Source organism: Crotalus tigris, unplaced genomic scaffold, assembly GCF_016545835.1.
Source record: "Crotalus tigris isolate CLP2741 ecotype Arizona unplaced genomic scaffold, ASM1654583v1 scf7180000018057.1800818, whole genome shotgun sequence".
NCBI lineage: Eukaryota > Metazoa > Chordata > Lepidosauria > Squamata > Viperidae > Crotalus > Crotalus tigris.
The window spans coordinates 1,068,681-1,096,277 of NW_024096800.1; the positions used below are offsets into that span (position 1 = coordinate 1,068,681).

Genomic DNA, 27,597 nt, shown 5'->3' on the forward strand with positions numbered 1-27,597 from the left:
ACCACCCCAGGATCCGCGCCCTTATCAAGGGCGCCTATAACACCAGACCTCCAGTAATTCACAGGTACCCGTCCTGGGAACTACCGCGAGTCCTTCACGCACTCATTCGGTCACCATTTGAACCATTGGCGACCGTTTCCTTGCGACACCTGTCGCTAAAGGTGGCGTTCCTGATTGCCATCACATCGGACAGACGAATTTCGGAACTGGCCGCACTGTCAGTCAGAAACGACCTATGCATTTTCCACAAGGACAGGGTGGTCCTTAGGTTAGATCCTGCCTTCATACCGAAGGTGAATTCACTCTTTCACAGGACACAACGCCTTTTCTCAGTACGGAGATGGATAATCCACACCCACCCCAAGGCCAGCAGGCCGCTAGTAGGGAGCTGAGAGCCAATACCTCGTCAATCATCAGCCAATTCGCCCTCGTTAAGAATGGACTCCACAGGAAGTGGGGGCGTGTCAAGCTTTGGCTACTTGATCTCAAGAGCAGGCAGACAGAGAAAACCCATCCGTGGATTATCCATCTCCGTACTGAGAAAAGGCGTTCAGGTAAGACCAACGCCCCTTCTCTGCTAGGAGGCCTTGCCAAGTCCTTCAGCCCAGCAGTTAGTTTGTTCGTTTATTACATTTATATTCCGCCCATCTCAACAAGATCTGACTCTAGGCAGCTTACAACCAAGTGAAAAACAGCAAGATAAAATATAAAATAAAATAAAACATTAAGTAAAATATTAAATTAACATTAAAATTGACTTAACATTTACAAAAATGGCAAGCAAGGGATTCACACACAGTGTAATTGTAATCTTATCTCAGTCCATTAAGCCCTGAGAGTCAAGTCCTGGTTTTGTTTTGTTTTTTTAGCAAAACTGGAAAATAATGCAAACCTAACAGTTTGAAAGCAAACAAATGAGAGTAATAAATAGGTACCACTTCAGTGGGAAGGTTACAGCGTTTGGTGTGCCTTGACATATAGTGGCTACGGAAGTGTTTCCAGGCAACACTGGCTCCCTCAGCCAAGAAACAGAGATGAGCAGCTCCCCCTAGAGTCAGACAACAATGTGGGAAACCTTTACCTTTACTTTTAGATAATAATGATAATGGCAAGGGTGAAGATACAGATGATGACCTGTATCACCTAAATTAGTGGTTGTCAAACATTTGGGTCTTTGCGTTGTTTAAAATGATTGAGGACCCTAAAGAACCTCTATCTATTATTACTGATAGGGCTACATGTACTATTTACTGTACTTTATTTGAAACTAAATCTGAGAAATGTTGAAATATTTATTTGCCTTCCTGGGCCTCTTAAAAAAGATTTGGGGCCCCCAGGAGCCCCCAGACCTCACTTTGAGAACTGTTGATCTAAATATCTGTCATTTCTATTGAGCATGTTTAGCCAAGACAGTTGCTGAGGAATGCCAGACCATCACAGGTAAAAAAAAAAAAAAAGATATTTGCTTGTTTTCCCATTAAAAAAAAACTCTGGGTATTTTAACAAGTTTAAAAACTGTACAGTAAATTAAAACAAAATAAAACATGAATAAAAAGAGCTTAACAAGAAAGAAATCATCATAAATTTATACAAATGTCCAATGTCTAGTTTAACGAAGAGAAGGACAAGGGGGGACATGATAGCAGTATTCCAATATCTCAGGGGCTGCCATAAAGAAGAGGGAATTAAGCTATTTTCCAAAGCACCTGAAGGCAGGACAAGAAGCAACGGGTGGAAACTAATCAAGGAGAGAAGCAACCTAGAACTAAGGAGAAACTTCCTGACAGTGAGAACAATTAATCAGTGGAACAGCTTGCCTCCATAAGCAGTAAATGCTCCAACACTGGAAGTTTTTAAGAAGAGACTGGACAGCCATTTGTCCGAAATGGTGTAGGGTTTCCTGCCTGAGCAGGGGGTAGGATTAGATGACCTCCAAGGTCCCTTCCAACTTTACTACTATTATTATTATTATTACTCAAAGGATGGGATGCCGTTGCTTATGGGAAGAACCAGGTCTTCAAAGCTTTTTTTAAAAAACAAAAAAACAGGCATATTTGGGGACATGCAGATCTTAAAGGAAATAGGTTCCAGAATATAAGTGTATTTACAAAAAACAACAACAAAAACATACCACTTGTGTCCTGTCAGATGGCATTGTTTAATGGACAGACCTGAAACATGCCATGACGATGATGATGATGATAAGAAGAGGAGGAGGAAGTAAGTCAGCATCTTATAAATATAAATGTAAGACTAAAAATTAGTGCATGTATAGCTGAAAGCAAATTCTGTTTCTTAATAGCAAGGGTATTAAACCTTTTGGTTTGCTTTTACAGAGCTTTTACAGTACGGTAGCTGGTTGTTATTATAACAGTTTTTCATTGTTGCTTTTGTTTTCTTTCTGCTAGCTTCCCAGGTTGTGCAATTGAGATTGGTGGCCCAATAAATGGTTTAAATATATAAGCAAATTAAATAAAAATATGGTGTTTAACGAGAGTAAAAACCAATAGAGCAATATTTTTCAAATTTGGCAACTTTAAGATATATGGACTTCCAACTCCCAGAATTCTCCAGTCAGCCTGCTAGCTGGGAAATTCTGGAAGCTGAAGTCCATGCACTTTTAAGTTGCCAAATTTGAATGGTACAGCAATAGAGAGGGATGTGAATAAGGAGAGAACTGAGTATGCAGTAGAAGCATTTTCACCAACAGCTGCCCTGCTCCCCCATCTTTACTTTCAAAATCCTCAACATCCCTTGCGTGAAATCTTCCTTTGCTAACCTAGTGCTCTTCAGATATATATTTTTTTTATTGAAAGTTTTTTAAATTTTACAAAACAAATCCCCTCCCCAACCCCCCCACCCTCCCATACCCTCCCCCAACCTTCCCAGAGCTGAGTACAGGCTTAATTAAAATTTTTCAGAAAAAGAAAAGAAAAAATTAAAACACATATAAATCCTAAACAAATCTAAATACATTAAATTAAATAGGTTATCTTCTCTAAAAAAATAATAATTGCAATCATTAAACACATTATAATATACTCTAAACATTTTCTAGTATCATACTTATATTATTATCCATCATTCTGTATAAACTCCCTCCAAAACACAAATTTAAACATTACTTTCTTTGAATATCTATACCTACAATATAAAATCTAATCTCTCCCTCTTTCTTTATCCTAGAACACAAAAATAAACATATAAACCTTCATTATACCATTAAAACTAAATACTCTTTGAATACTTAAACCTAATACTTAAACTTAAACTTCTTATCTAAGATTTTCATTCAATCTCCATAATCTTCTCTCCTATCAAAAAAAAAAACTTAAAAGACATATAAATCCTGAACAAATCTAGGTACATTTAATTAAACAAGTTATCTTCTCTTAAAAATAATAATAATAATAATAAAAAAACCCCAATCATTAAACACATTATAATATACTCTGAACCTTTTCATATCATACTTATGTTATTATCCATCATTCTTTATAAACTCCCTCCAAAACACAAATTTGAACATTACTTAAAACATTAGAATTCCCTTATACACATTTAAATCTTTATCAATAACAAATTCCATCCACAATAACCACATTCCTTATCAGTCTCTCTTGTCCATAAACCATTAAAATTCCCTTATACACATTTAAATCTTTACCAATAACAAATTCCATCCACAATAAACACATTCCTTATCAGTCTCTCTTGTCCATAAACCTCAAAAGAAGTGCTTTGAAAACTGCCCTTAAAGCTAACTCCAAAAAGTTTGTAAATCTTGCTTCTCCCACAGACTCAGTACTCTTTTGAATACTTAAACTAAGTACTTAAATCCTTGTCAGTCTCTTTTATCCATAAATCTCGAAAGAAGTGCTTTGAAATCTGCCCTTAAAGGTAGCTCCAAAAAGTTTATAAATCCTGCTTCTCCCACAGACTCAGGCTTGTGAGGCTTCCTTAAACTCCTTGTGAGGCTTCCTTAAACTTCTTCTTCTGTTGCTCTTTTTCTTTACGATTATATGTTGCACGAGTTGTCCTCTGCTCCTTCATCTCGACTTGTTGAGGCCCCTCCAACTGAGATTTCCCATTTTTCATTAATATAGGCTCTTCAGACTGCAATTCTACCCTTAAAGGTTGCTCCAAAAAATTTATAAATCCTACTTCTACCGCAGATTCAGAAACCAATAGTTGTGAGGCTTTCTTAACCTTCTTCTGTTGCTCTTTTTCTTTACAGTTATATGTTGCACAGGTTATCCTCTGCTCCTCCATCTCAACTTGTTGAGGCCCCTCAGACTGAGGTTTCTCAATTTTCATAAGTATAGGCTCTTCAGACTGCAATTCTACCTTCTTTTCTTCCAAAACTTTAAATTTAATAGATGGCGATGAACGTACCCCCAGGACCGAAGTATAAAAGTCTTTTGCTTGAGAAACAGTATTAAGTCTATAACATATCCCCAGGTAGTTCACCACCATTCCAATCGGAACATCCCATCTGAACAAGATTCGTCTCTTTTTAAGTTCATCTGCTAAAAAAGCAAACTCCTTTCTTCTTCTTAAAATTTTAGATGGGATCTCTTTTAGGATTATAACATCTTGTGAAGCAATTTGAAATCTCTTCTTATAAAAAGCTTGTATAATTTTGTTGCGCAGGGATCTTTTCCCAAAGTAAATTACCACATCTCTTGGCAAATTCTTTTGCACTGCCACCACAGAATTAACTCTAAATAATTTTTCAATTTCACTAAGTATTTCCTCTTTTTCTTTATTCAAAATCACAGCAAAGTCCTTTGCAACCATCTCTCTCAGATCTCCTTGCACAGACTCTCCCAAACCTCTGATTCTTAAGGCATATTCCATTTGTCTATATTGAAGCATAAGAATCTCATTTTCCATTTCTTTTTCCATGCTTTCAAATTTTCCCTCCATCAATTCCACTTTTTCTTCTACCTCTTCTACACGAGAGTTCAGCTTTTCAAGAACAGAGGCAACTCCTTTTAGAGCCAAAACTATCTCTTGCCTCAAAATCTTATTATTTTCCTCTAAAATCTCTTTCATTTCTGCCCTAATTTGAGATATAACATTTCCCATCATATCTTGCAAATCCTTCACAATTATTGGCTGTACCAAGGAAGAGGGTGAAGCTATTGATTTAGGTTGTTGCACTGATGATAACACCGAAGAAGAAACCACCTTAGGAGCTGTAGGAATTACTGGACGCTTTGGAGCCATCTTAAAAAAAATCTTTACTCCTTCTTAAAAATTACAAAAATTAAGCAAAAGAAAAAGAGAGATTAAGTCCAAAAAAATTCAAAAAATCCTTCAAAAGGAGATCATTATAACAAAAAGATACTGAACGCTTTGGAGCCATCTTAAAAAAATCTTTACTCCTTCTTAAAAGTTACAAAAATTAAACAAAAGAAAAAGAGAGATTAACTCCAAAAAATCAAAAAATCCTTCAAAAGGAGATCATTATAATAAAAAGAAAGGAATTAAAAAAAGAAAAGGGAAGAAGAGAAAAATAATTAAATAGAAAAAATCCATTCCATTTTTTTAAAAGTACAAAAAACAAAACAAAGAAGTTAAACAAAAATAATAATGCTTCTAAAATCCAAACCCAACATCAAAATCAAATCCACATTCCGTTCCAATCATTAAAAAAAGGAAAAGGATAAAAAAAAACACCAAAAAGCCTGCCGATCGCCATTCTACCTTCCCAAAGAGAAAAAAAAAAACCTGAAAGGCTTGCCGATCGCCATTTTACTTTCCCTTTCAACAAAAGGAAAAAAATAAAAAGAGGGAATATAAAAGTAAAAGTAAATCTTTAAACTTAAAATCCAAATAAAATCAAAGAAAGCAAAAGCTAAATCCTCTACTCAGCTCTGTCCGCCTCTAAAAAAAACTCACCAGATCACTTTAATCGCGGGGGTGGTTGCAGCGGCTTGTTTGGTCCCTAGGGACAAAAGCAGCTGGGAAGCGGAGACAGTCTGAACTCCGTGGGAGCACTCCTCTCACCCCCCAAAAAAAGCCTTGGGGGTGCATGAGAGTGGCTCTACCACTATTCAGACAACCCTCTTCCCCCCCCTTAGCCCGGGAGGGGGATTTTGAACCGTTGAACAGCTGATGGCCGCTGTTCATAGCGATTCAAACACTTACCCAGGAGGACGGCTACAAAGTAGCCGCCATCACGCGCGCAGATCCACCGGAAGTTCGCTCTTCAGATATATTGATATCAGAGTTCCTTGAGTTTGGAATTCCGGGAGTTGCAGTCCCATCCCTTCTGGAGGATACTAAATTGCAGAAGGCTGCGCTAAGTTTCCATAACTGTTTGAGACAAAAGGCAATGAATCAAATGATGATCTTGAATTTTTATGATGTTCAGGCATTTCAACTCAATTACTCTTTGTGGTTTCTATCTGAATATTAAAACTTTCAGAGTTAAACTCACCCTAGGTTCAACTCTGGTTTAAAAAGCAAAAACAAAAGATTGTACAGTAGATTTAAATAACTATCAAAGGGCTTAGGGAGCTCCTACAATTAGAGCAAACAAAATTAGAGCTTATGAACAGATTTTTCTTATCAAATAAAAAAATTAACATAGTGTACTCCATCTATGATTGAAGTACAAACTCTCATCATTCTCCAAAAATAGAATCTTCACTTCAGAGAGCATTCTCTAGTCAATGTTTTTTTAATGTGTGGGAGCCAAATAGCTCCAGAAATATTCATCCACACATTGAGAGTCAAACCCTTTTCTCTTTCCCATTATTACTGCCAAAAGTTGATGAGGTGGAAATAGCATCTCCCTTCCTCCATCACCATCCATTGATCTCTGTCAGTTTAGAAACCATCCATTTCTCCTCCTTCCTGTGGTAACCGTAGAGATGGCATGTTATGCAACTGTTATGATGCCTGACTCATCTCTTCCTCCCCTTCTCTCTCAATTTTGTCTTTCCCTTTCTCAGGATGGTACCATCTTCCCCTCCTAAGATATGGGATTCATAAACATCTCCAGGTGGCCTGGAAAAGGCCCTAGGCTGGCATCATTCCAGTTGTGGGTCAAGGACACAATGCAGCTTTTTCTTCTTTCTTTCTCAAATTATACCCTTGCTACTCCTTCTGGTTTTCACGATTTTTATTGCCATTGATTGAAACCTCAAACCTCTGGATTCCAGAATCACCAGTTTATCTGAGGAACAATTGTTCTGTGTGAGCCAGATTCAGCAGTATGTATTCTGTTTGGAACATGTGGCCACGTATAGAGTTCTTTTCTTCACTTGAATACATTATAGATACCTCTGCAGTGATAAAATGATGCTTGCCTTCTCACTTTTCCATATCTGTTTTGCATTTCACAACTGCAGGAAACATGCAGTACCTCTTAGTTGCATATAGGAATCTTAGACTTACAACAGTCTTTTGTAGCCTAACATTTTACATACACAACATACACAACACAACACACACACACACACACACACACACACACTGATGTATTGCTCTGCTCTTCCCATCATCAATCAGGATGACAGGAACCGTATGTTAACATTTTGGGAAAGCTGGTTTTCTCACACTTCAAGCTTACTTTTAAAACTGTAAAGGCTAATTCAAGGGAGAGTGCTAGATGTGCATTAGAATGAACAAGCCAACTTTCTAACTATTTGGGCATGAACATGAGATGTTTCAGATGAAGCAGCAATGACTGTGCATTCATGAACTCAGATTCTTAGATTGATGGATTGGTATGTTTGGGAACACAGTCATAATCACAGTGCATGAGGGAGGCAGGAAGTAAACTGGTCCCAGTACAGTAAAGACTTGTGATGTGATGAGAAAAGAAGGTATAGCAGATACCAGTTCTGTGCCTTAAACACCAACCAAGTAAGGCATTACAGAGTTGATTTTAGGGCACAGTCTAGCTACATTGGGGTCTTTGTGTTGTGTGTAAGTAAGTACCGGTAAGTATGCATTTACATATGCACCTTAGAGTCATTGTTGATTCCTGATTACTGCCTTTACAAGATTTTTAGGAAGTAGTTTGCCTTTGCCTCCTTTCTAGGGCTGAGAGAGAGAAGCTATCCTAACTAAGGTCACCAAATTGACTTAGTGCCTAAGAAGGGACTGGAACTCATGGCTCCCATTTTCTAACTAGATGCTTTAACTACTATATCAAATTAGCTCTCATCCAGAAATACTTTATTATGTATTTTTTATTTTATTTCCATCCTTTCTTCCAAGAACTCTACATTTCCATATGTCCCCATTTTACCCTTACAAGAGTCTTGTGGGGCAAGTTAGGCTAAGAAAGAAAGATTGGATGGAAATTACCTACTGTAGTAAACTAAATTGCTAAATGGGTATTTCAAACCTAGATCTTTCCTGTGTCTAGCACATCAAACAATAGATCCGAAGTGCCTATTTAGAGATATGTGATTTTTCTCTACAAATATTCATGTGCTTCTTTCCCAGGGTGGCAAAGTGAAATGTCATCTAAAAAAATCAGCTTGGCTTTCTGCCCCATTGACATCGCTGGTGTCTGGCTGCCAATAGTTAGAACAGGTTTGGTGGGTTCCTGGGTGGCTGCAATCACAGTGACTTGAGAAAATGAGGGAGGGTGGCCATTGCTTCTGGTGGCCCTCAGCACTGGCTCTCTGGTTTTCCTGTTAATAAATTTCCCCTCTCAGCAGCCAACTGCAATCTGGGACAGCAGCCAATCTTGTCCTTTTGCTTATTAATCATAGTTGAACATTGGCTCCATATGCTGTATGAAGAAGAAAAGCTTCATTCATAGAGCATTTTTAATAAGCGATGGTTTTCAAATACTTTATTAAGTTGGCCTTTGTGCAAGTCCTGTGGCATGGATGTATCATAGTGTTTGTTTATTAAATTTATATAGCCACCCATTAGACAGCCATAACTCTTTCAAAGTTAAACATCCACAAAACAATACAAGAATTGCTAAATTATTAAAAGCAATAAAACTATTAAAACAATAAAAATGTAACCTGTGAGAGACCTCATTCATTTTCCTAAAATGGCAGCAATTTAGCTGGCTCTCTAGTAATGTCACTGAATCCCAAGATTATTTGGCAAAGCCATATCTTTAGGTTCTTCCAAAAGGTCAGCAAAGTAGTCTCAGTCTCACCTCAGGGGAGAGGATGCTCTGTGATAGAAAAAGCTCTTTTCCTGAGTCCCATCAGGAACATGTTGATCTACAACATGTTTTTTTTCTGCTAGATTGAGGGGATGGGTGGATGAAATCAGAGTAAGGCAGTCTCTCAAATATTCCAGCCCTAGGCCATGTTGGGCTTTATAAGCCATGACCAGCACCTTGATTTGAATTTGCAAGTGTTCCCATTTTACCGACAATGATATTGCACAATGAGAAAATGCTGCCCAGCTGTCCAAAATATGACGGAGAAAAAATACCATTAATTTTCAGATACCCAGATGAAATCAGGGGTAACCTTAACCATCTTGTGATGCCCTTGAAGATAAGATGTTAAAACAACTTATCTTCTATATGTGTATAAATACTGATTTTTAAAAAAATTAAAGAAAATAAAACATTGCCTTTTAATGATTCAGACTATTGAGCTAAGACTTTGGGCCTGGATGTTTTTGCAGGATCACCTTCTTCAATAATTTCTGCCTTTTGTATAAGATCAGACAGGATTAACATACTATGAGTCCTGTCAACAAAACAATGACAACCTATGGAAGCCCATGGATGTATGTTACCTATTACTGTATCAACCATCTGCAACCTTATATTCAGTCCAATCCAAACCAAAGTCTGTATTGCCCTGAGTCTGCTGTTATTTAGGAAGGCCTTAAAAACCCAGGTGATTTGGCAGGCATTGGGCCAAGACAGTTTGTGGCCCCATTGGAATGTTAGCAAATTGTTCTGTTTCTCATCCCTTTGAATAGTTGTTTTGTCATTTCTTTTTCTTTGCTATTATGGTGTTTTCAGTCCCAGTTGTATACTGCCTTGAATCATTTTGCAACTGGGTAGTCTTAGAAATTGAATTAATAATTAAAATAAATCCATATATCCAAGCAACATTAACACTGATTGTTAACAGCTTGTGTAAGCTTGAGGCCAGAGTTTTTGCAGTCCAGTCTAGAGATGCCCAGGTATGTTTGACATGCTGGTCAAAAGCCCTTTATTGCCTTGGTGGATGTGCAGATCTTGGATTGAAGCATGGCTTTTTAGCATCAATTTAACTCTAAAGTAAATAGGATTTTTTTCTCTCTGCTGGTCAAGGCATGAGTAAGTGGAGTGAATGCTCACAAAAGATTCAGATTGAAATGGCTGGGTGTGATTGCTTCTTTCTTACATTCCATTACCTCAATCCTGAGCACTGAGATATTTATTGCAACTCTTTGCAAGATTGTAATCAGTTTACAACAGTGTGTGTAAAGGAGACACTTGGATATCCTCTAGACCACGGGTAGGCAACCTTGGCTCTTTTATGACTCGTGGACTTCAACTCCCAGAATTCCTGAGCCAGCATTACTGGCTCAGGAATTCTGGGAGTTGAAGTCCACGAGTCATAAAAGAGCCAAGGTTGCCTACCCCTGCTCTAGACAAACAAATCCACTGTTTGAATTAGTGCTTCCCTATGACCTTTGCACATTTGAGTAGTTTCTTGTTAATCTTCAGAGTGGGTCAGAAAACAAAATAATTTGGAAAGTGGGGAGCAAGCTCAATAACCTTAAGAAACTACATGGAAGGAAAATATATGCACCCTGAGCTAACTGAACTTGAATTTTAGACCATTTTTTAAATATGAATGATGCTTTAGCTTTGTCCTCAATGCATTTTTTTTTACCTCAGATAGGATATATATACAAACATAGTCTAACTTGCAACAGTTGATTGTGCCTTAAACCCATCCATCTCCAATTGGTCTAGTTGGTGATTGAATCACAATTCCTTGGACTGAATTATTTGAACAGCTTATCTCTGTCCTTGAAATGTGTTGATTTGTTGTATTTTCCTTTTACAAAATAGGTTTGTCTCCCACTGGATTTGAGTCAGTTTTTTAAAAAAAGTTATCTTTTAAATTTACAATTAGATGGGTATTCAGCTGATGCCACATTTTATTTCTGCCTCATTTGCTATTATACTCTAGCTTTTACTTTAAAATATAAAACAAAACAAAATGTAATTTCTGTGAAATATAAAGGGAAGTCAAAGTGGCTACAAAGTAGAAATTTCTTATGTATCACAGCTTCTGTAGCTTCACTTACATTTTTCACTTCTTAGAGGCTCACTTTATTTGGTGAAAAAGAAGAAAAAGAACACCTACACACACACACACGTACACACACAAAACACACACACACACAGTGATTCGGAGCCCATTGGACTGTCATGGGCTCAGTTTGCTGGGATATCTGGTTTCCACAACGAAGGAGCAAAATCCAATGACTCAGTAGTTAACTTGAGGGGTCTGGGCAATGAAAGGCAGATTCATTGCCCAGCCTAATTAATGCCAACTGTAGCTTAAAGTCTTTCCCACTTCTACCTTATGATGCTATAAACATCCTCTGGCAATATTTTTATTCTTCCATGTGCCCATGACGTGAGCAGCTTTAAGCCTGGTAAGCTTTACTAGAGTTAAACTACTGTTTTCCCCTTGATAGCATCTGGCAGTTTATGGTGTGTACGATCTGCCAAACTTTGTGGTGGTATAGTCAGTTTGAGGGATGGGATGAGCTCTGTACTTATCAGTCACTTCAGGCTGGTGCTTATAAGCCTCTGCCCCTTGGTTCTGATCATCTCCTCTGGCAACTCAGTGCAATCTGTTGACTCATTATATGGGTAAATTGGGAGGAAGAGTTAAAAATCTTTCTCTGGATTTGAAAGAACTGGCTCATAGTTTGTTTATCTGTGTGCAGTTTTACTTTAAACACTAAACCCATGTTCAAAGCAAACCCTCCAAATAACTGATCCGTGGGGCCTGTGCATTCCCACTTTATCAGGCATCACCACCCATCCACCCACCCACCCACCCCCCACAGCACTCATTATCTGATATGTGGGCTTGCAAAGATCCTTGGCTTGAAAGATATTAAATCATGCAGGTCTGGCTATCTTTCAAAACTATTTGCCAATCACAACAGTATGATTGGTGGGTGGTTTCCCCCAACTGGTGATGTTCAGAAAAGTGTCTCACAGCTAAGCCAGAGGGTTTAACCAATAGGTCTGTTTAATACATTCTGGAAACCTAAAATAAGAATAGGCCAGAACTGCAGTTACAATGGCAAGATAGAGTTTAACAGTGGAACAGTTGATTTTATGCTGACATTTTTTCTGATGGCTGAAGAATGGAGTCTATAGTACTTTAGTTGAAATGTGGGGAAAAATTTTAGTGTGTCATGCAGACAAATCCTGTCGCATTTAAATGTAACTTTAGCAAAAATGGCAAAAGACCCTCACACACCCCCTCCAATTCTGTTATGTTTTGTTACTCTCTTTGCAGTGTTTAGCGAGAGAGGTTCAAAATCCTTCAACGTGTAGCTTGAAGCACCCATGTGGAGAAATTGTTTAACCATTATTAAAATGTACCTGGGGCTTCTTTTAAAAAAGTTCAAAGCTGCTAAAAAATAACAATAAAATACTATAATAATATAGTATTGGACAACAAAGATTATGCTTCCTGGACATTTTTGGGTGTATCTTATAGATTTTTGGCTGCTAATTATGAAAATAACCTGTAATTTAACCTATCACATGCTGTTTTATAGAAATATTCTGTTTTTACGCAATGCCAATGTACATCCTTCAGTACCTGTTGGCTATGCTGTACACAGGAAAGAACATACAAAGACATGGAACTGAACATCCATTACAAATTTCTTACAGCATACAAAATCACATGCAATGTTCACTGAAGGTTCATTTTCTGCATTCACACTGTACTTCTTTCCTAAAATCTAGGTACAGTCAGTGATGAACATATTGAAAAGTTTTATCAAGACATTGCCACAATGGAAAAACTGTATCAGAACAATCCATCAGTGCTGGCTGACTGTTATTGGCCACAGCAGTGAAATTCATCAGACATTGAATATAAATGTAAACCAGCATCAAAACACTTTTAGCTCTGTTGAACTCATGCAGCATGTCAGAAACATTATGTGATTAAATACATTAGAGTCATTAAAAGTTAATTTCAGAGAAATGTTAGCTTCTGTCCAGGATTTTGGTATTTTCATCCCCCAAAAAGTTTCAATACAAAGATCTTTCAATATCGGACTTATTATGTCTTGTAAAGCTACATAAAATTCCTCTGGTAAACCATCAGATCCCGGAGTTTTATCTTTTTTTTTTTGTCTTTTTATAGCCTCAGTAATTTCCATCATTGTTATTTTCTCATTCAACATATGTTGCATGTTCTCTGGTATCTTTCTCTGATTCCTAAAGATGATACTGATCTCACACAAATTAAAAACTATAGGCCAATATCATTATTAAATGTGGACTACAAAATATTTACAGCAATAATAGCGGAAAGAATGAAGAAATTTTTGAATGAATTTATCCATTCAGATCAAAATGTCTATCTGCCTAAAAGACAGATAAAGAATAACTTAAGAATTATTTTAAATGTGAAAAACATCCGGGGAAACAAATGGCATTGATATTTTTGGATGCACAAAAAGCCTTTGATAATCTTAACTGGCAATTTATGTTTCATCAATTGCGAGTGATGGACTTTGGTGAAAATTTTATAAATGCAATCCAAGCAATCTACAATAAACAATCTGCAAAGTTACTGGAGACTATACAGATAATTTTGAGATTAGGAAAGGTACAAGACAGGGATGTCCACTGTCTCCCTTGTTATTTATTCTTACACTGGAAGTGTTGGCCAGGAATATTAGACAAGATGGGGAGATCAAAGGACTGGAGATAAAAGATCAGAAATATAAATTACAAGCTTTTGCAGATGATTTGGCCTTTATCTTGGAGGACCCTTTGGAAACAGCCACTAAATTATTGCAGAAAATAGAAGAATTTGGAGAAGTGGCTGAGTTGAAAATAAATAGGGAAAAGACTAAAGTACTTACAAGAAATTTAACAGAAAAACAGAAAGCTCAATTTGTGGAAAAAACGAATCTCCAGATAGTTAAAAAAGTTAAATACTTAGGTATTTATTTAACATCAAAATGTATAACAATAAAAGAAGATAACTATGGAAGATTGTTGAATCAATAAAAATAGATTTGGAGAAGTGGAAAAACCGTTATCACTACTAGGAAGGATAGCGACTATTAAGATGAATATTCTACCTAAATTGTTATTTTTATTTCAGACGGTTCCTGTTAAACTAAGCCAGAAAGTTTTTTGATGACTTAAATGCAACAATAATGAGATTTATATGGCAAGGGAAAAAAGCAAGAATCAAAAGGCAGAGGGGGCTTTGGGCTTCCAGACTGGAGACTTTATTACCAATCCACTATTTTGTTGTGGCTTAAAGAATTGATCACACTAAACAACTTCTTTATTTAGAGGGACATGATTTGCAACTGGGTTGGCATGCTTTCCTTTGGTACAAAGGAAAGCATGGTATAAAGTATATAAATACTTTCAAACCCATGCCATAAGGAATGTATTACTCTCTGAGTGGGAGACAGTTAAAAAGAAAGTTTATATGAAAATACCTGAGTGGCTTTCCACAATGGAAGCATTTGCATATCTGAATTTAATTAACTATGATAAACTTGTGGCCTATAAAGACATTTTAGATAAAGAAGGAAAACTTAAAAGATAGGCAAGAACTTCAACAAAATGGCATTGATCTAACATGGTGGTCATACTTGCAAATTCAAAAAAGATATGAAAAAGATGTAAAAGTAATGGGATTTTACAAAGAACAGACATCACTAGACAAAGTACTTTTGAAAACAGATGAAAATCTGATGAAGAAACTTTATAAATTCCTGCTAAATTGGAAGATGGAAGAAAAACAAGTGAAAGAAACAATGATAGTGTGGGCAAAGAATTTTGGTTATTCTATTGATTTAGAAGATTGGCAAAAACTATGGGACCAAAATATTAAACTTACTAAAGCAGCTGTATATAAGGAAAATTTATATAAAATGTTTTATAGATGGCACATGACACCAGTTAGATTAGAGAAAATGTTTAAAAATGTATCAAATATGTGTTGGAAATGTAAACAACAATCAGGCATTTATTACCATCTCTGGTGGATATGTCCTAATGCTAAGATCCACATGTGGCTAGAAAAGATGATTAAAATACAGATAGAATTTAAACCAGAACTCTGTTTGTTAGGAATATTAGGTTTGAATTATGGAAAAGAGAATGAGTATTTAATATTGCATGTGTTGACAGCCGCAAGAATAATATTTGCCCAATTTTGGAAAAATGAAAACTTACCATCTGACCAGACTACAATAACAAAAATACTCGAATGTGCAGAAATGAATAGATTAACTTTAGAAATGAAAGAGAAAGAAGAGACAATTTACTTTAAAACATGCGGAAAATTTTATTATTGGTTAGAAACATGCTAGAATGAGAAAAGGTTATGAAATTTAAAGAGATAATTGATAATTTGTATTTATATTCCATGATCATTTATATGAACTTGTTCTTTTTTCTTCTTCTTCCTCTTTGTATATTTGTGATCTTAAATAATATGGTAAACTATAATTAATATGTAATATATTATTATTTTAAAGATATAATTAATTAGTATTAAGCATTGTTAAGTAGTGAAATGAATGAGATTTATTGATTAATTTGTTATTTAAATGATTATATTGAAAGTTGTTTAATAATAGAGTAATTATTAAGATTTAATATGTATACCCGGATTGGTAGACTTGCTGAAGCGATGTTATTTTGGGGGATTAATCCCACTTTTTTGTTACCTCTTTTCCCTGGTCTAACCTTTTGATATGTTTCCCTTTGTCTTATCCTTTTTGACCCTATTCCTTTATTACCTTTATAAAACTCAATAAAACATTTATTTAAAAAAGTTAATTTCATATTTCTCAAGATTCCCGTCTGATGCAAACATTTCTGAAATTATATTTATATTCAATTTGAAGGGGTCTGTCATAATCACTGAAAGGTCTTCAGGAAGCAAAACTGAAAAAAATAATGTAATGTAATGTAATATAATATAATATAATAGCATAGCATAGCATAGCATAGCATAATTCTAATCATATATCAAAAAACTGAGCAATGAGCTAAAATAGTCCTCCCAGTAGGGTAGATCCAAAATCAAGATTGGTGTTGCTCTGTCCACATAATATACAACATTTAATATATTTAGGATTTAGGCCTCAGTAGAATTTTTTGAGAAATCAACTATCAGATTTGTCATCCCTCTCCTCTTCTTCCATACTGTCTGTTATTTTTCACTCCATTCTGTCAATTCCAGCCATAGTCCCCAAACTGGTCTTCCGGTTGAACCATCAGGAAGGAAGAGGGGAAGGAAAGAGCAGAATAGTCGGATGTAGGTATATTTAGCACCAGGAATGGGCTTTATTTGGCCCCTGTACTTTGGGAGTGGGCCTTATCTAATGAGGTAACGTTAAACATGATCACATTGAGAAAAAACCTGTTTCTCCTTTCCTGCTTAATGGGGGTCTCTTCCATGGTTCTCTCAACCTGAATGAAGCAACAATTAAAAAAAATATGCCAGTCATTTTGTCTTCATTTGTAATGTAGATCAATACTGAGATTTTTTTTTAAAAAAAAAAACTATTCACAGTCTCCTTGTTTCTTCTTCTTACATGGTTTGCATGTCCTGTATTGTTTTCCTTGAGGTAATCTCTTCACTCTGGCTTAAGGCCTTTCTCTACCTTCCAAGTCAGATTGCTATAATAGGAAGCCATAGTGGATGGTGGAATTCAGAATGAAGCCAAATATTTCTTCCTTTCTTCCTCATCTTTTTTTTATTATTTTGCCCCTTTAAAAAAAATGAGGCATTACCCTCCATTGCATTTCCTGATTTATCTGTTCTCCTTCCTATTCTTGCAGGATGTATCCCGCCAGCGCCGTATGCAGCCCCAGAAGAAGAAGACAGTCTCCTTCAGCACCATGCCTAGCAATCGCAAGCTCAACAGCACAGCAGCCTGCATCTCTTTCATGCTGGAGGGCTGTGAGATGAAAAAAGTGCGTTCTAACTCCCGCATGTACAGCCGATTCTTTGTGCTGGACCCAGACCTACGTTTCATGCACTGGGAACCATCCAAGAAGGACTCTGAGAAAGCCAAAATCGAAATCAAGTCAATCAGGGAAGTGCGAGTTGGGAAAAAAACTCCTGTGCTGCGTTCCAATGGCCTTTCAGACCAGTTCCCAGATGAATGTGCATTCTCCATAATCTATGGAGAGAACTATGAATCCCTTGACCTGGTGGCAAGCTCTGCTGATGTGGTGAATGCTTGGGTGATGGGGCTGCGATATTTGGCCTCATATGGGAAGCACACCCCGGATGAGGCTCCTGAGACTGGTTATCCAAATCCCCATACCTCCTGGATCTCTTCTGTCTTTGACATTGCAGATCTAGAAAAAGAGGGTCAAATCCCAGTTTCTCGTGCTGTGCAGCTCATTCGTGCTCTCAACCCTGGCATGAAGGCCTCAACAATTGAGCTGAAATTCAAAGAGCTCCAGAAAGCAGACAGTAAGCAACTTGGAGAGGAGGTGAATTGTCAAATCTTCATAAAGGCATATTGTGAGCTATGTACCAGGCCTGACGTATTTTTCCTTTTGGTTCAGTTTTCCAGCAATAAAGAATACATGGGTCTGAGGGATCTGATGAGTTTCTTAGAGGCAGAGCAGGGTATGGAAGAAGTAACCGAAGAGATGTGCATGGAAATCATTGCCAAATATGAGCCATCCAAGGAGGGTCGGGAAAAGGGCTACTTGGCCATTGATGGCTTCACTCGCTACCTCCTTTCAGCTGATTGTGACATATTTGACCCACAGCACCGGGAGGTGTGCCAGGACATGAATCAGCCACTTTCCCATTACTTTATTAGCTCTGCACATGGAGCATGCTTGGCTGAGGACAGCTGCTTCTGGGGAGGCTCCACTTCAGACATTGGGGGTTATGTGGCAGCCCTTAAGGCTGGTTGCCGTAGCTTGGAACTTGTAGTTTGCGATGGTTCATCTGGTGAGCCTGTGGTTGGTGCAGGGAGCCGTTTGGCCTTCTCTAGAGTGGTGGTTGCTGTTGCTGAGCATGCCTTTGAGTCCTCCAAGTTTCCACTTATCCTGTGTCTCTCAGTGCACTGTTGTGTTGCTCAGCAGAGGCTCATGGCTGAGTATCTGAGGAAGACTTTTGGGGATAAGCTGTACTTGACACCTCCAAACCCAAATGAAACCTATTTGCCATCTCCAGAAAGACTCAAGGGATACATCCTCATAAAAAGCCGGAAGCTTCTTCCAAACTGTCAGTCAAGTGAGGGAGATGTATCTGATGATGATGAGGCCTCAGAGCTAGGCCTCCCACTTTCTGAAGGGGACAGAGAGCATCCCCGCTCTCAGCGCATCTTGTGCCGTGAACTTTCAGATCTCGTCAGCCTGTGCCAGACTGTGTCTTTCCAAAGCTTTGAGACCTCTAGGCGGAGCCAGTGTTATTGGGAGGTGTGCTCTTTCAGTGAGGTGGAGGCTGGACGTTATGCCAATGAGGAGCCAGAGGACTTTGTGGCCTACAACAAGCGCTTCCTATCGCGAGTTTATCCCAGCCCCATGCGCATTGATGCCAGCAACATGAACCCTCAGGACTTCTGGAAATGTGGCTGCCAGATGGTGGCCATGAACTACCAGACACCTGGTCTCATGATAGATCTGAATGCCGGCTGGTTCCGTCAGAATGGGGGTTGTGGCTATGTGCTTCGCCCAGCAATTATGCGTGAGGAGATCTCTTACTTCAGTGCAAATACCAAGGATACCTTACCTGGCATTTCAGCCCAGTTATTGCATCTCAAAGTCATTAGTGGTCAGAATCTGCCTAAACCCAAAGGATCTGGAGCCAAGGGAGATGTGGTAGAGCCATACGTCTGCGTTGAGATGCATGGCATTCCTGCTGACTGTGCAGAAAAGCGCACCAAAACAGTGCTGCAGAGTGGAGATAACCCTATTTTTGAGGAGACCCTGGACTTCCAGGTTAATCTCCCTGAGCTAGCCATTCTCCGGTTCATGGTGCTTGATGATGATTATATTGGAGATGAGTTCATTGCTCAATATACCATCCCCTTTGAGTGTCTCCAGACAGGCTATCGTCACGTGCCTCTTCAATCTGTGGCCGGTGAGCCACTCCCCAATGCTACTTTGTTCGTGCATATGGCCATCACCAACCGGCGGGGAGGAGGCAAAGCACAGCGACGGGGGCTTTCAGGGCGTAAGGGACGGCACTTGCGGGAGTACACATCCACTAAGGCCATGGGAATCAAGGCCATTGATGAAGTATTTCGCACAGCTACTCAGCCATTGCGGGAAGCAACAGACTTGCGGGAGAACATGCAGGTATCCAGTTAGTGGGATACAATAACTTAGGCTCCTGAGTTAATGTGGCCCCTGGAATTTGAAGTTTTCTGGAAAATCATCTAGTAATCTATTTTCTGTACCACGTTTGTATTCTGAAAGATTTCAAAATGGTAAAGATGAAACATATGAAAACGAAAAATAATTTTAAAAATGAATTTCCTTTAGGAAAATGACTTAAAGGCAAGACCTCTCTTTTCTCCTGGTCTGCACAAAGATGATGGAGACTGACGCTTTTTGAGGTTTTGGGGAAATCTTTTGAATATAGATCTGATTTTTTTTTTTTGCAAAAAGTACTCTGATTGCTTTAATGTAAAAAAAGAAAAAAATGAATAAAATTTTTTTAAAAACTTGCACAAACATTATATTGCATATAAAAAGCTATTTAGCCCATTTTAAGCACATTAAACTTTGATCATATAGAATATGTTGATCAGTCTTTCCAGCATGTAAACTACATTCACCTTTTTAAACGTATCTCTTCTTTATAATATTATATTAATGAACTTATTGACATAAAACCAAAAGGTATAATAGTGTGACAAACCCTTGTCATAAGAGTAAAGATTCTTTCATCCATTTTATTCTTCTAATAAAGTAAAGAGAACAGTGAACTTTCTTCTTAAACATTCTTTGAAGTGTCTGACAAATATGAAAGAAAATCTTTTATTGAATTATTTTGTCTTAAAATCACAAAGAACATATTTAATATTCTTTAAAACCTTTAGGCATTGATTTGCTAATTTGGGATATTCTGATTGTTTATTCCAGAATTCTTGCAAATAACTAATATTGACCTCAGTACCCTTTAATTGTTTTATTTTAAAATTCTGCAAATCATTCAAACACATTTTCCTTCTGACATTATTTTGGGAGCTCTAGATATTGCTTAGACTTAAATCATTTGGATTGAATTATGAAATCAAGAAATGTTTTTAATTGAATAATCAGCCCTTATATAGCTGTAAACAATACAGATTTCTCTTGCAATAATATATATTGTTTAAAAATTGATTGTCAGTAAGATGAGCTAGAATATTCATATCCCTAAATACCCATGGCTTTGGGAAGCAACAATAAATGGTTTATTTACATACAATTTTAAAATGGGGGTGATTTCAGAGTCTAAATTTGTCATGCAAATAAGGACTGACATTATGTTTGAGTCACTACAGCTTCCAAATGTGTCTTCTGCAGCCTCTAGTGCAGCACAGAAATACAACACACCTATTGCTAAATGTAGAAGGAAGCCCTGCTATGGTATCAGAAGAGTCACATAATAACTTTCTAATCTAGCCCTCTGTAGTTTTTTTTTAACATGGTCATTTATGTTCCATGGAGAAATTGGAGTCAAAATATATGCTCAGTCATAAAGTTGAAGGTCTGAAAAGTTAAGACCTCCCTCCCCATCATCACATGATAGCCATAAATTAAATAAAGTGTGTTTGTTGTCCTTGTCATAGAAAAAAATCCGAATATCTTATCAATCTGCTTAAAATAACTTGCAGCTATTAGCAGATGAATACCTCTGAGTAAATACATAAATCTTGAGTAATAGTCATTTTTCTTTTTCCATAACTAGGTTTTAACTATTTGTTGATTTTTCATTATAATATTGATATATTTTTATCCACAAATAACCTTTTTTAGAATAGTTATTTCCAGATATTTAAAAGAATTGAAGCAACAAATGAAATCCCACTTTTTACAGAAATTTTAAAACCTATAGAGAAGTTTGAGACTTTTTCCAGCAAATTAAATAACTTGATAAATCACTAAACTTTTACATAATAACAATTTCATTATATATGTGTGTTTGTGTGTATGTATATAAAATTATCAATTACATTAGTAATAAGTTCTTTGTGGTATAGAAATATGTTAAATAATAAAAATACAAGCAAATGTGTACGTGCATAAACCTGAACATACAGGAAAGTTCATATAAAAATATGTATATCAGATCTAAATTTAGCCATACTTGAAATCAGTGATCCTTCTCTGTGATTAAAACTGAATATAAGTAACTCTTCTTTTCTAATTCTGTTTGAATGCTCAGTAGTTTCCCTTTTGCCCCTGCTGGTATTTTTGACTCTACAAGTAGTTCTCAGTTAAGGACGGCAGTTGTGTCCAGAATTTCCATTGCTAAGCAGCATGGTCATAAAAATGCCGTGTAATGCTACTGTAACACTTAGCAATGGCAATTCTGATACGGTTGCCATTGTTAAGTGAATCACTGCAGGTCATTAAGCGAGGATGTCATTGGTTGCCATTTGTGCCCTCCTGCCAGTTTCCCCATTAACTTTGCTTTTCAGAAGCTAGCAGAACAGGCCACCTAGCCAATGTTCGTATCCATGGGCCATTGCAATGGCCAGACCTCTGAGGACAGATTGTGAGTACCACTCATTCAGCATTGTTGCAAGTTTGAACAGTTGCTGAATTAGTAGTTATTAACTGAGAATCACCTGTATTTTCATTTTATAGACTGGGAGAAATGAAGTAAAAACCCAAACAGTTTCAGTTCTGTTGATCTATCTGTGGTCTCAATTCATTGGACCGCCAGATTAGATGCCTGCCTCCCACCTCCACCCCTCACTGCTTTCATGATAGGTGTGACTATGCTAAAAAAGAATTGTACAGAATGACTCTGATATTCAGTATGCATCAGAAATTTCTCCCCCAAAAGAGGGGTAAGGTCATGACTTTCATATTTCTAAATCCTTCGGGATGGGGTCATTACAAGTTGCAGTAGAAAAGAGTAAACAGAAATGAATGGAGCAGAGTGATGTTCTTCTGAGTTGGTTTTTTCCCCCTCATCCTCTTTTCCTAGAATGCCTTGGTCTCCTTCAAAGAACTGTGTGGCCTAACACCAGCTGCCAACATCAAACAATGCATCTTGAAGCTGGCCACATGGCTTCAGCCCAGCGAGAAGGACAATCCCCCAGCTGTCACCCTCAACCTGGGTGAAGAGTATCCTTCCATGGAGACCCAGGGGCCCGTTCCTGAACTCTTGAGAAAAGTACTTGCTGCCTATGATACTGTGAGTGCAACTGGTGATTGTGCTGATGTCGCCCTGGCCACTGCAGTGAATGCTGGCTGCTTCTTCTTAGTGAATTGCTTTCTATTCTGATAATCCGGCAAATTCACCTTTGTAATTGAAGTCATTTTGTAGTAGACCCAGGCAAGCATGGAACACTGGTCTTTAGAACATTTATCTAGCACAAGAATGGAGGGTGAGACTGCTTTTTTTGAGCAATTCCAGACACTTGTCAACCATTCATTGGGAGTTTAAAATATCCACACCTCTCCAAATCAAGCCCAGAAAACAGTCTCTTCCTGGATTAGAAAAAACAGCACATTTTTTGTCTCTTCCCATTCTTGAATTCCATTTGTTACTCACTAGTCTTTCTTTCTTATCCTGATCTCCCTCACATGGCTGTTGTAAATATAAAAAAGGGGGTGAGTAGAATGGGAAAATATGTATGATGGTTTGGAGAAATGGTGCTAAGTTATGAGAAAGACACTAAATTATTATGTAAAAATAAGTATAGTTTAAAGTATGTGTGAGAGAGCACACTCTTACACATATACAAGCTTCAAAAACTATGCCGTCCTCCTCCCATGTTTATTTTATATGACTCAAGGCAACATATATAATGCTCTCATCTTCTAATTTCCCTACAAAAATTTTAATCTAATTAGTATGATTGGGCCAAGAGAAAGTGACTGGAATAGAGCCACCCAGCCAGCTTTCATGTGTAAGGGACTCCAGAACTCACAAACCTCTGGTTTCTTGTCCAGAATCTGAAAATCATAGTTCCCATTTTTGGATCCTCAGACATTAGATACTTTCATATATCATATTACTCATAATAATATTTGTTTGAACCCAGAAATTGTGAACTACCATTTATGTCTTACTGTTATGAGAGAAATAAGTCAATGTGGCATGTTTAAGAAAATGTGATATAGTGTGCTACCGTATATGAATCCAGCCATTCTTGGAATATATTTTCCATCATTCTCAGCAATCTAGGCTGGAAATAGCTGGGGAGTTTTGTCTTTTGTTTGAAGTACTTAAAAAAAAATATGGAAGGGTTTGTTTGTATTTCCATTCACATGGCAAGCCCATGTTTGGGCTTACTAACACTGTCCATAAAGAAGGGATTGCTATAACAGAACATTTCTTCAAATTAGCAAAATATAAAAAACCAACAATAACAATAATCCTCAATCCCAAAACAACAATACATAGACAATTAACAAAGAGACTAACTTGTGTGAACAGAGATAGTTCACAAAAGGAGATAGTTGGAGTGTCCTTATGGAAGAGCCATTTAATGGTACAATTAAAGCCCACATTTATCTTCTCTTGGATAATAAGGGCTCTAAGTAATAGAAGTGTTCCTCAATCTTGGCAACTTGGCAACTGAAGATATATGGACTTCAACTACCAGCCTGGAGAATTCTGGGAGTTGATGTCCTCAAATCTGAGAAACACTGGTTCAGAGGGATAGTGAAGCTGTTAAAAAATATTATATTGTCTATCCTGTTATAGATGCTAAAATGCAAGGGGAAGGCTGATCCAAAGGCCTCTGAGAGGTTGGGACACTTTACCGGCTATTCTAAATCCATCCAACTATGACACATTCTCTCTTTCTTCCTCATTTAATCTCCAGATGATCCAAACCAGCCGGACATTAATTGAATCAGCTGATACTGTTCATGCCAAAATTATTCAAGTGCAACAAGCAGGTAAGTGACGGCATAATATTTAAGTAAATAGACTTCCTTGGTTCCATGTTTTCTAGTATTTTAAGACTCTCTGGTTTCCTTTGTTTTGAATAAGCAGTTCAAGCTTCCTTAATCAATTTGTATGTAGGGGACAAAGCAGGCCAGGATAAGGAAAAACAATTAATACAATTTAAATTGATGAGTAGAAGAATATCCACAATGTTTAATGAAAAGACATTTTCATTAAAAAGATATTTTGCATTATAGTATGGTACAACCTAGTATTCCATTTACATTGGACAAAAAGCATACTTTTTAAAAATACTGCAAAAAAAAAAATACAGAGCCTATATAGATCTAAAGTGAGGTGAGAGTACATAATTGGGCAATGTTAACTTTTATTCTGTTGCTAGCATTCTTGGAACAAGAAAATTTCAAGCCTGAATCAAAGATTTGTCATTTGATTGGGAGATGGCAGCAGCCTCTGACACTGTCTGCTTTGTCTCTCCTTCATTCCTTGTGCTGCTCTTGTCTCCTCACCTGAATTTCTCCAGGGATGGGGTTTCATAAAGAATTGCACCGTTTGGAGGCAAAAGAAGGTCTGAAAGGACGGAAGTTACAAAAAGCTCTGGAAAGTTTTGCCTGGAACATCACTGTTCTCAAGGTAATTTGAAGCTGTAGTTTATTAAGACTTTAATTGTGAGAAATAAAGTAGAGGAACAAATATTTCGAGGCATGTACAAAATACCTGAACTAAGGTACACTCCACAGCCTGTTGGTAAAATAGGAAGCATTTCTAATTAAAACATAATCCACCAGGATTAAAAAAAAAAAGGTAACTTAAATATAACAGGGATATATTTGCAAACCATCCTCATTCTGGCTCATAATATTTTGCAAAATCCAGTGCATGGAATTCTGCCCTTCACGACAAGTCTGCACATTTCATTGTGTGCCTCACAGCTGTTAGAAGTGTCATGGAAATTTTATGAATCAGTGACAATATGGTAAATGGTTGTGTACCAATTGTGTGCATGGATCTGCACTACTCTCAAGGTAGATGAAGCATTGGACTGGGGTGACATAGGCTTTTTCAGGTTAGAAATTATATATCCGTAAGAATACTCTGGCAAGTCTTGGAATAATTAACAAGCTGCATAACCAAGCATGCTTTCCAGAACATGCCTACCAAAATCTAGAAAAGAGATAAGAACACATTCCTAGATGTTCCTCCCAAATCCTGCTCAGGATATCCTTCCTATTTATAATCTGCAGGAAATCACTGGGTGATATCATTGAACAGCATAGGAAGCAAGTGCAGTTTTACACCTTTCTCCCAGGTCAGACAAGTGATACTACTCTTACCCAGTACCTAGAGGGTATGAGATGCTGAATTGGCAGGAGTCAAGATGAAGTGTCTCTGAGTTTTGGGGTCCTCTAGAGCTGGAGAATTGTTGGTTTTAACTCTTGACAAGATAGCACTCTCTTGAGTAGAACTGGTGCACAATTTGGGAGTTTTCCTGGACTCACAGCTCCTGCTTAAGAAGAAGGCGGCAGTTTTAGCCTTAGGGTTCTTTTGTATAAATTCAACTTGTATGCCAATTGCTCCCATTTCCAGACTGGAAAACTCTGTACATGGTCACCCATGCCTTGGTCACTTTCCATTTAGACTATTGCAACATGCCGTACATGAGGCTGCCCTGAAATGCCATCCCAAAACTGTAATCCAGAATGCCGTAGCATTGGTTGTTAGCTAATTAAGGTTGTTTTATGTATTGTAATATGAGCATCCATATAATTTTTAAAAAATAAATAGTAATAAATAATGAACTTAAATAATAAGAATGGTGACATGAGAAGGGGCAACTGCATTGTTAACTATAGATGCATCATGGACAGGATTAAAAAGAAAGGCAAACTGACTTTCACACAGGAAAATTCTACGGCTCACCTAGGGAGAAGTTGTTTTTGATAGAATAGAATAGAGCTGGAAGGGACCTTGGAGGTCTTCTAGTCCAGCCCCCCCCCCCCGCTCAAGCAGGAAAACCTACACCATCTCAGACAAGTGACTGTCTAGCCTCTTCTTAAAAATCTCCAGTGATGGAGTACCCATGATTTCTGAAGGCAAGCTCTTCCACTGGTTAATTGTCCTCACTGTCAGGAAGTTTCTCCTTAATTCCAGGTTTCTTCTCTCTTTGATTAGTTTCCATCCATTGTCTCTTGTCCTGCCCTCTGGTGCTTCAGTGAATAATGTGACCCCCTCTTATTTATGGCAGCCCTTCAAATACTGGAATACTGCTATCATGTCTCCCCTGTTTCTTCTTTTCTTTAGACTAGCCAAACCCAAGTCCTGTTTTAGTCTCTAGGCCTTTGATCATTTTAGTTGCTCTTTGAACTTTTTCCAAGGTCTCAACATCTTTTTTGTGGTATGGTGACCAAAACTGGCTGCAGTATTCCAGGTGTGGTCTTTCTTACTAAGGTTTTATAAAGTGGTACTAATACCTCGCATGATCTTGATTCTATGCCTCTCTTTATACAGAGTGGTGATAGCGGTGGTGGGGCTCATAGGATTAGGAGGGGGGATTTTCTCCAGATTTACAGCAGTCCTGGAAAAGACTAATCTCTCCTTTGTCATGCCTTGATTCTAATTGGGCCTCCTGTGGTTGTCCTTTAGATAAATGACAACAAACATTTTGAATGTATTGAAACATTGCAATCTCTCTTGCAAGCTGCTTTTCCTAAAATCTAAAGCTGGCACATACTGCCATCCAGTGGTTACTGGATACTTATGTATTCATTTGAGGAAGAGAGTAAAAAGTGATTTTGTTCTGTGGGCCACGTTTTTGATGTAAGAAGTAGATGTTTAAAACACATTTCCCACTAGAATCTTTTGTTTTCTCTCCCAGCAATCAAATTAGAATTTAAAATTGCTTTTTATATCAAAAGTGAGGAGCAGACAATGTATGTTTCTTCAGGAGTGTCACAAAATTTATACAAGCGTTATAGTGGGAGGGAGTTGTTTATTTTTGTATAGAATTACGATTCCATGCAATTCCAACCAATGTAAAGAGTTTGTCATCATTACATGTTTTGATTATTTTCTCATATTAATTTACAAAAATCAAGTATCAAACCCTTAACTGATGTTTGGCAATACTTACTGTTGTTGTCAGCTGCTTTTCCTTTTCTAGTGCTATCTAAAACATAGGCCAAGATTTAAAGCAATAAAGATAATTCTGTTTTAATTATGTTTATGCTAAAAGTAAATATAATGCACTAATTAAACAAAAAATGAACAGTTTAGAACAATTTTATAGTGCTAA

The 27,597-nt window shown here is 37.4% G+C and overlaps 1 protein-coding gene across 2 annotated transcripts in view; it reads left to right on the plus strand.

Moving 5' to 3' along the window:
- Window positions 1–27,597, plus strand: part of LOC120309724 (inactive phospholipase C-like protein 2) — a 66,294-nt gene that overhangs the window by 35,216 nt on the left and 3,481 nt on the right. For both annotated transcript variants that reach the window (XM_039347246.1, XM_039347247.1), the window contains exons 2-5: window positions 17,036–19,522; window positions 22,371–22,580; window positions 24,220–24,295; window positions 24,829–24,938. In XM_039347246.1, the coding sequence (XP_039203180.1) occupies window positions 17,036–19,522; window positions 22,371–22,580; window positions 24,220–24,295; window positions 24,829–24,938 (2,883 nt within the window). The remainder of the gene's footprint in view (window positions 1–17,035; window positions 19,523–22,370; window positions 22,581–24,219; window positions 24,296–24,828; window positions 24,939–27,597) is intronic.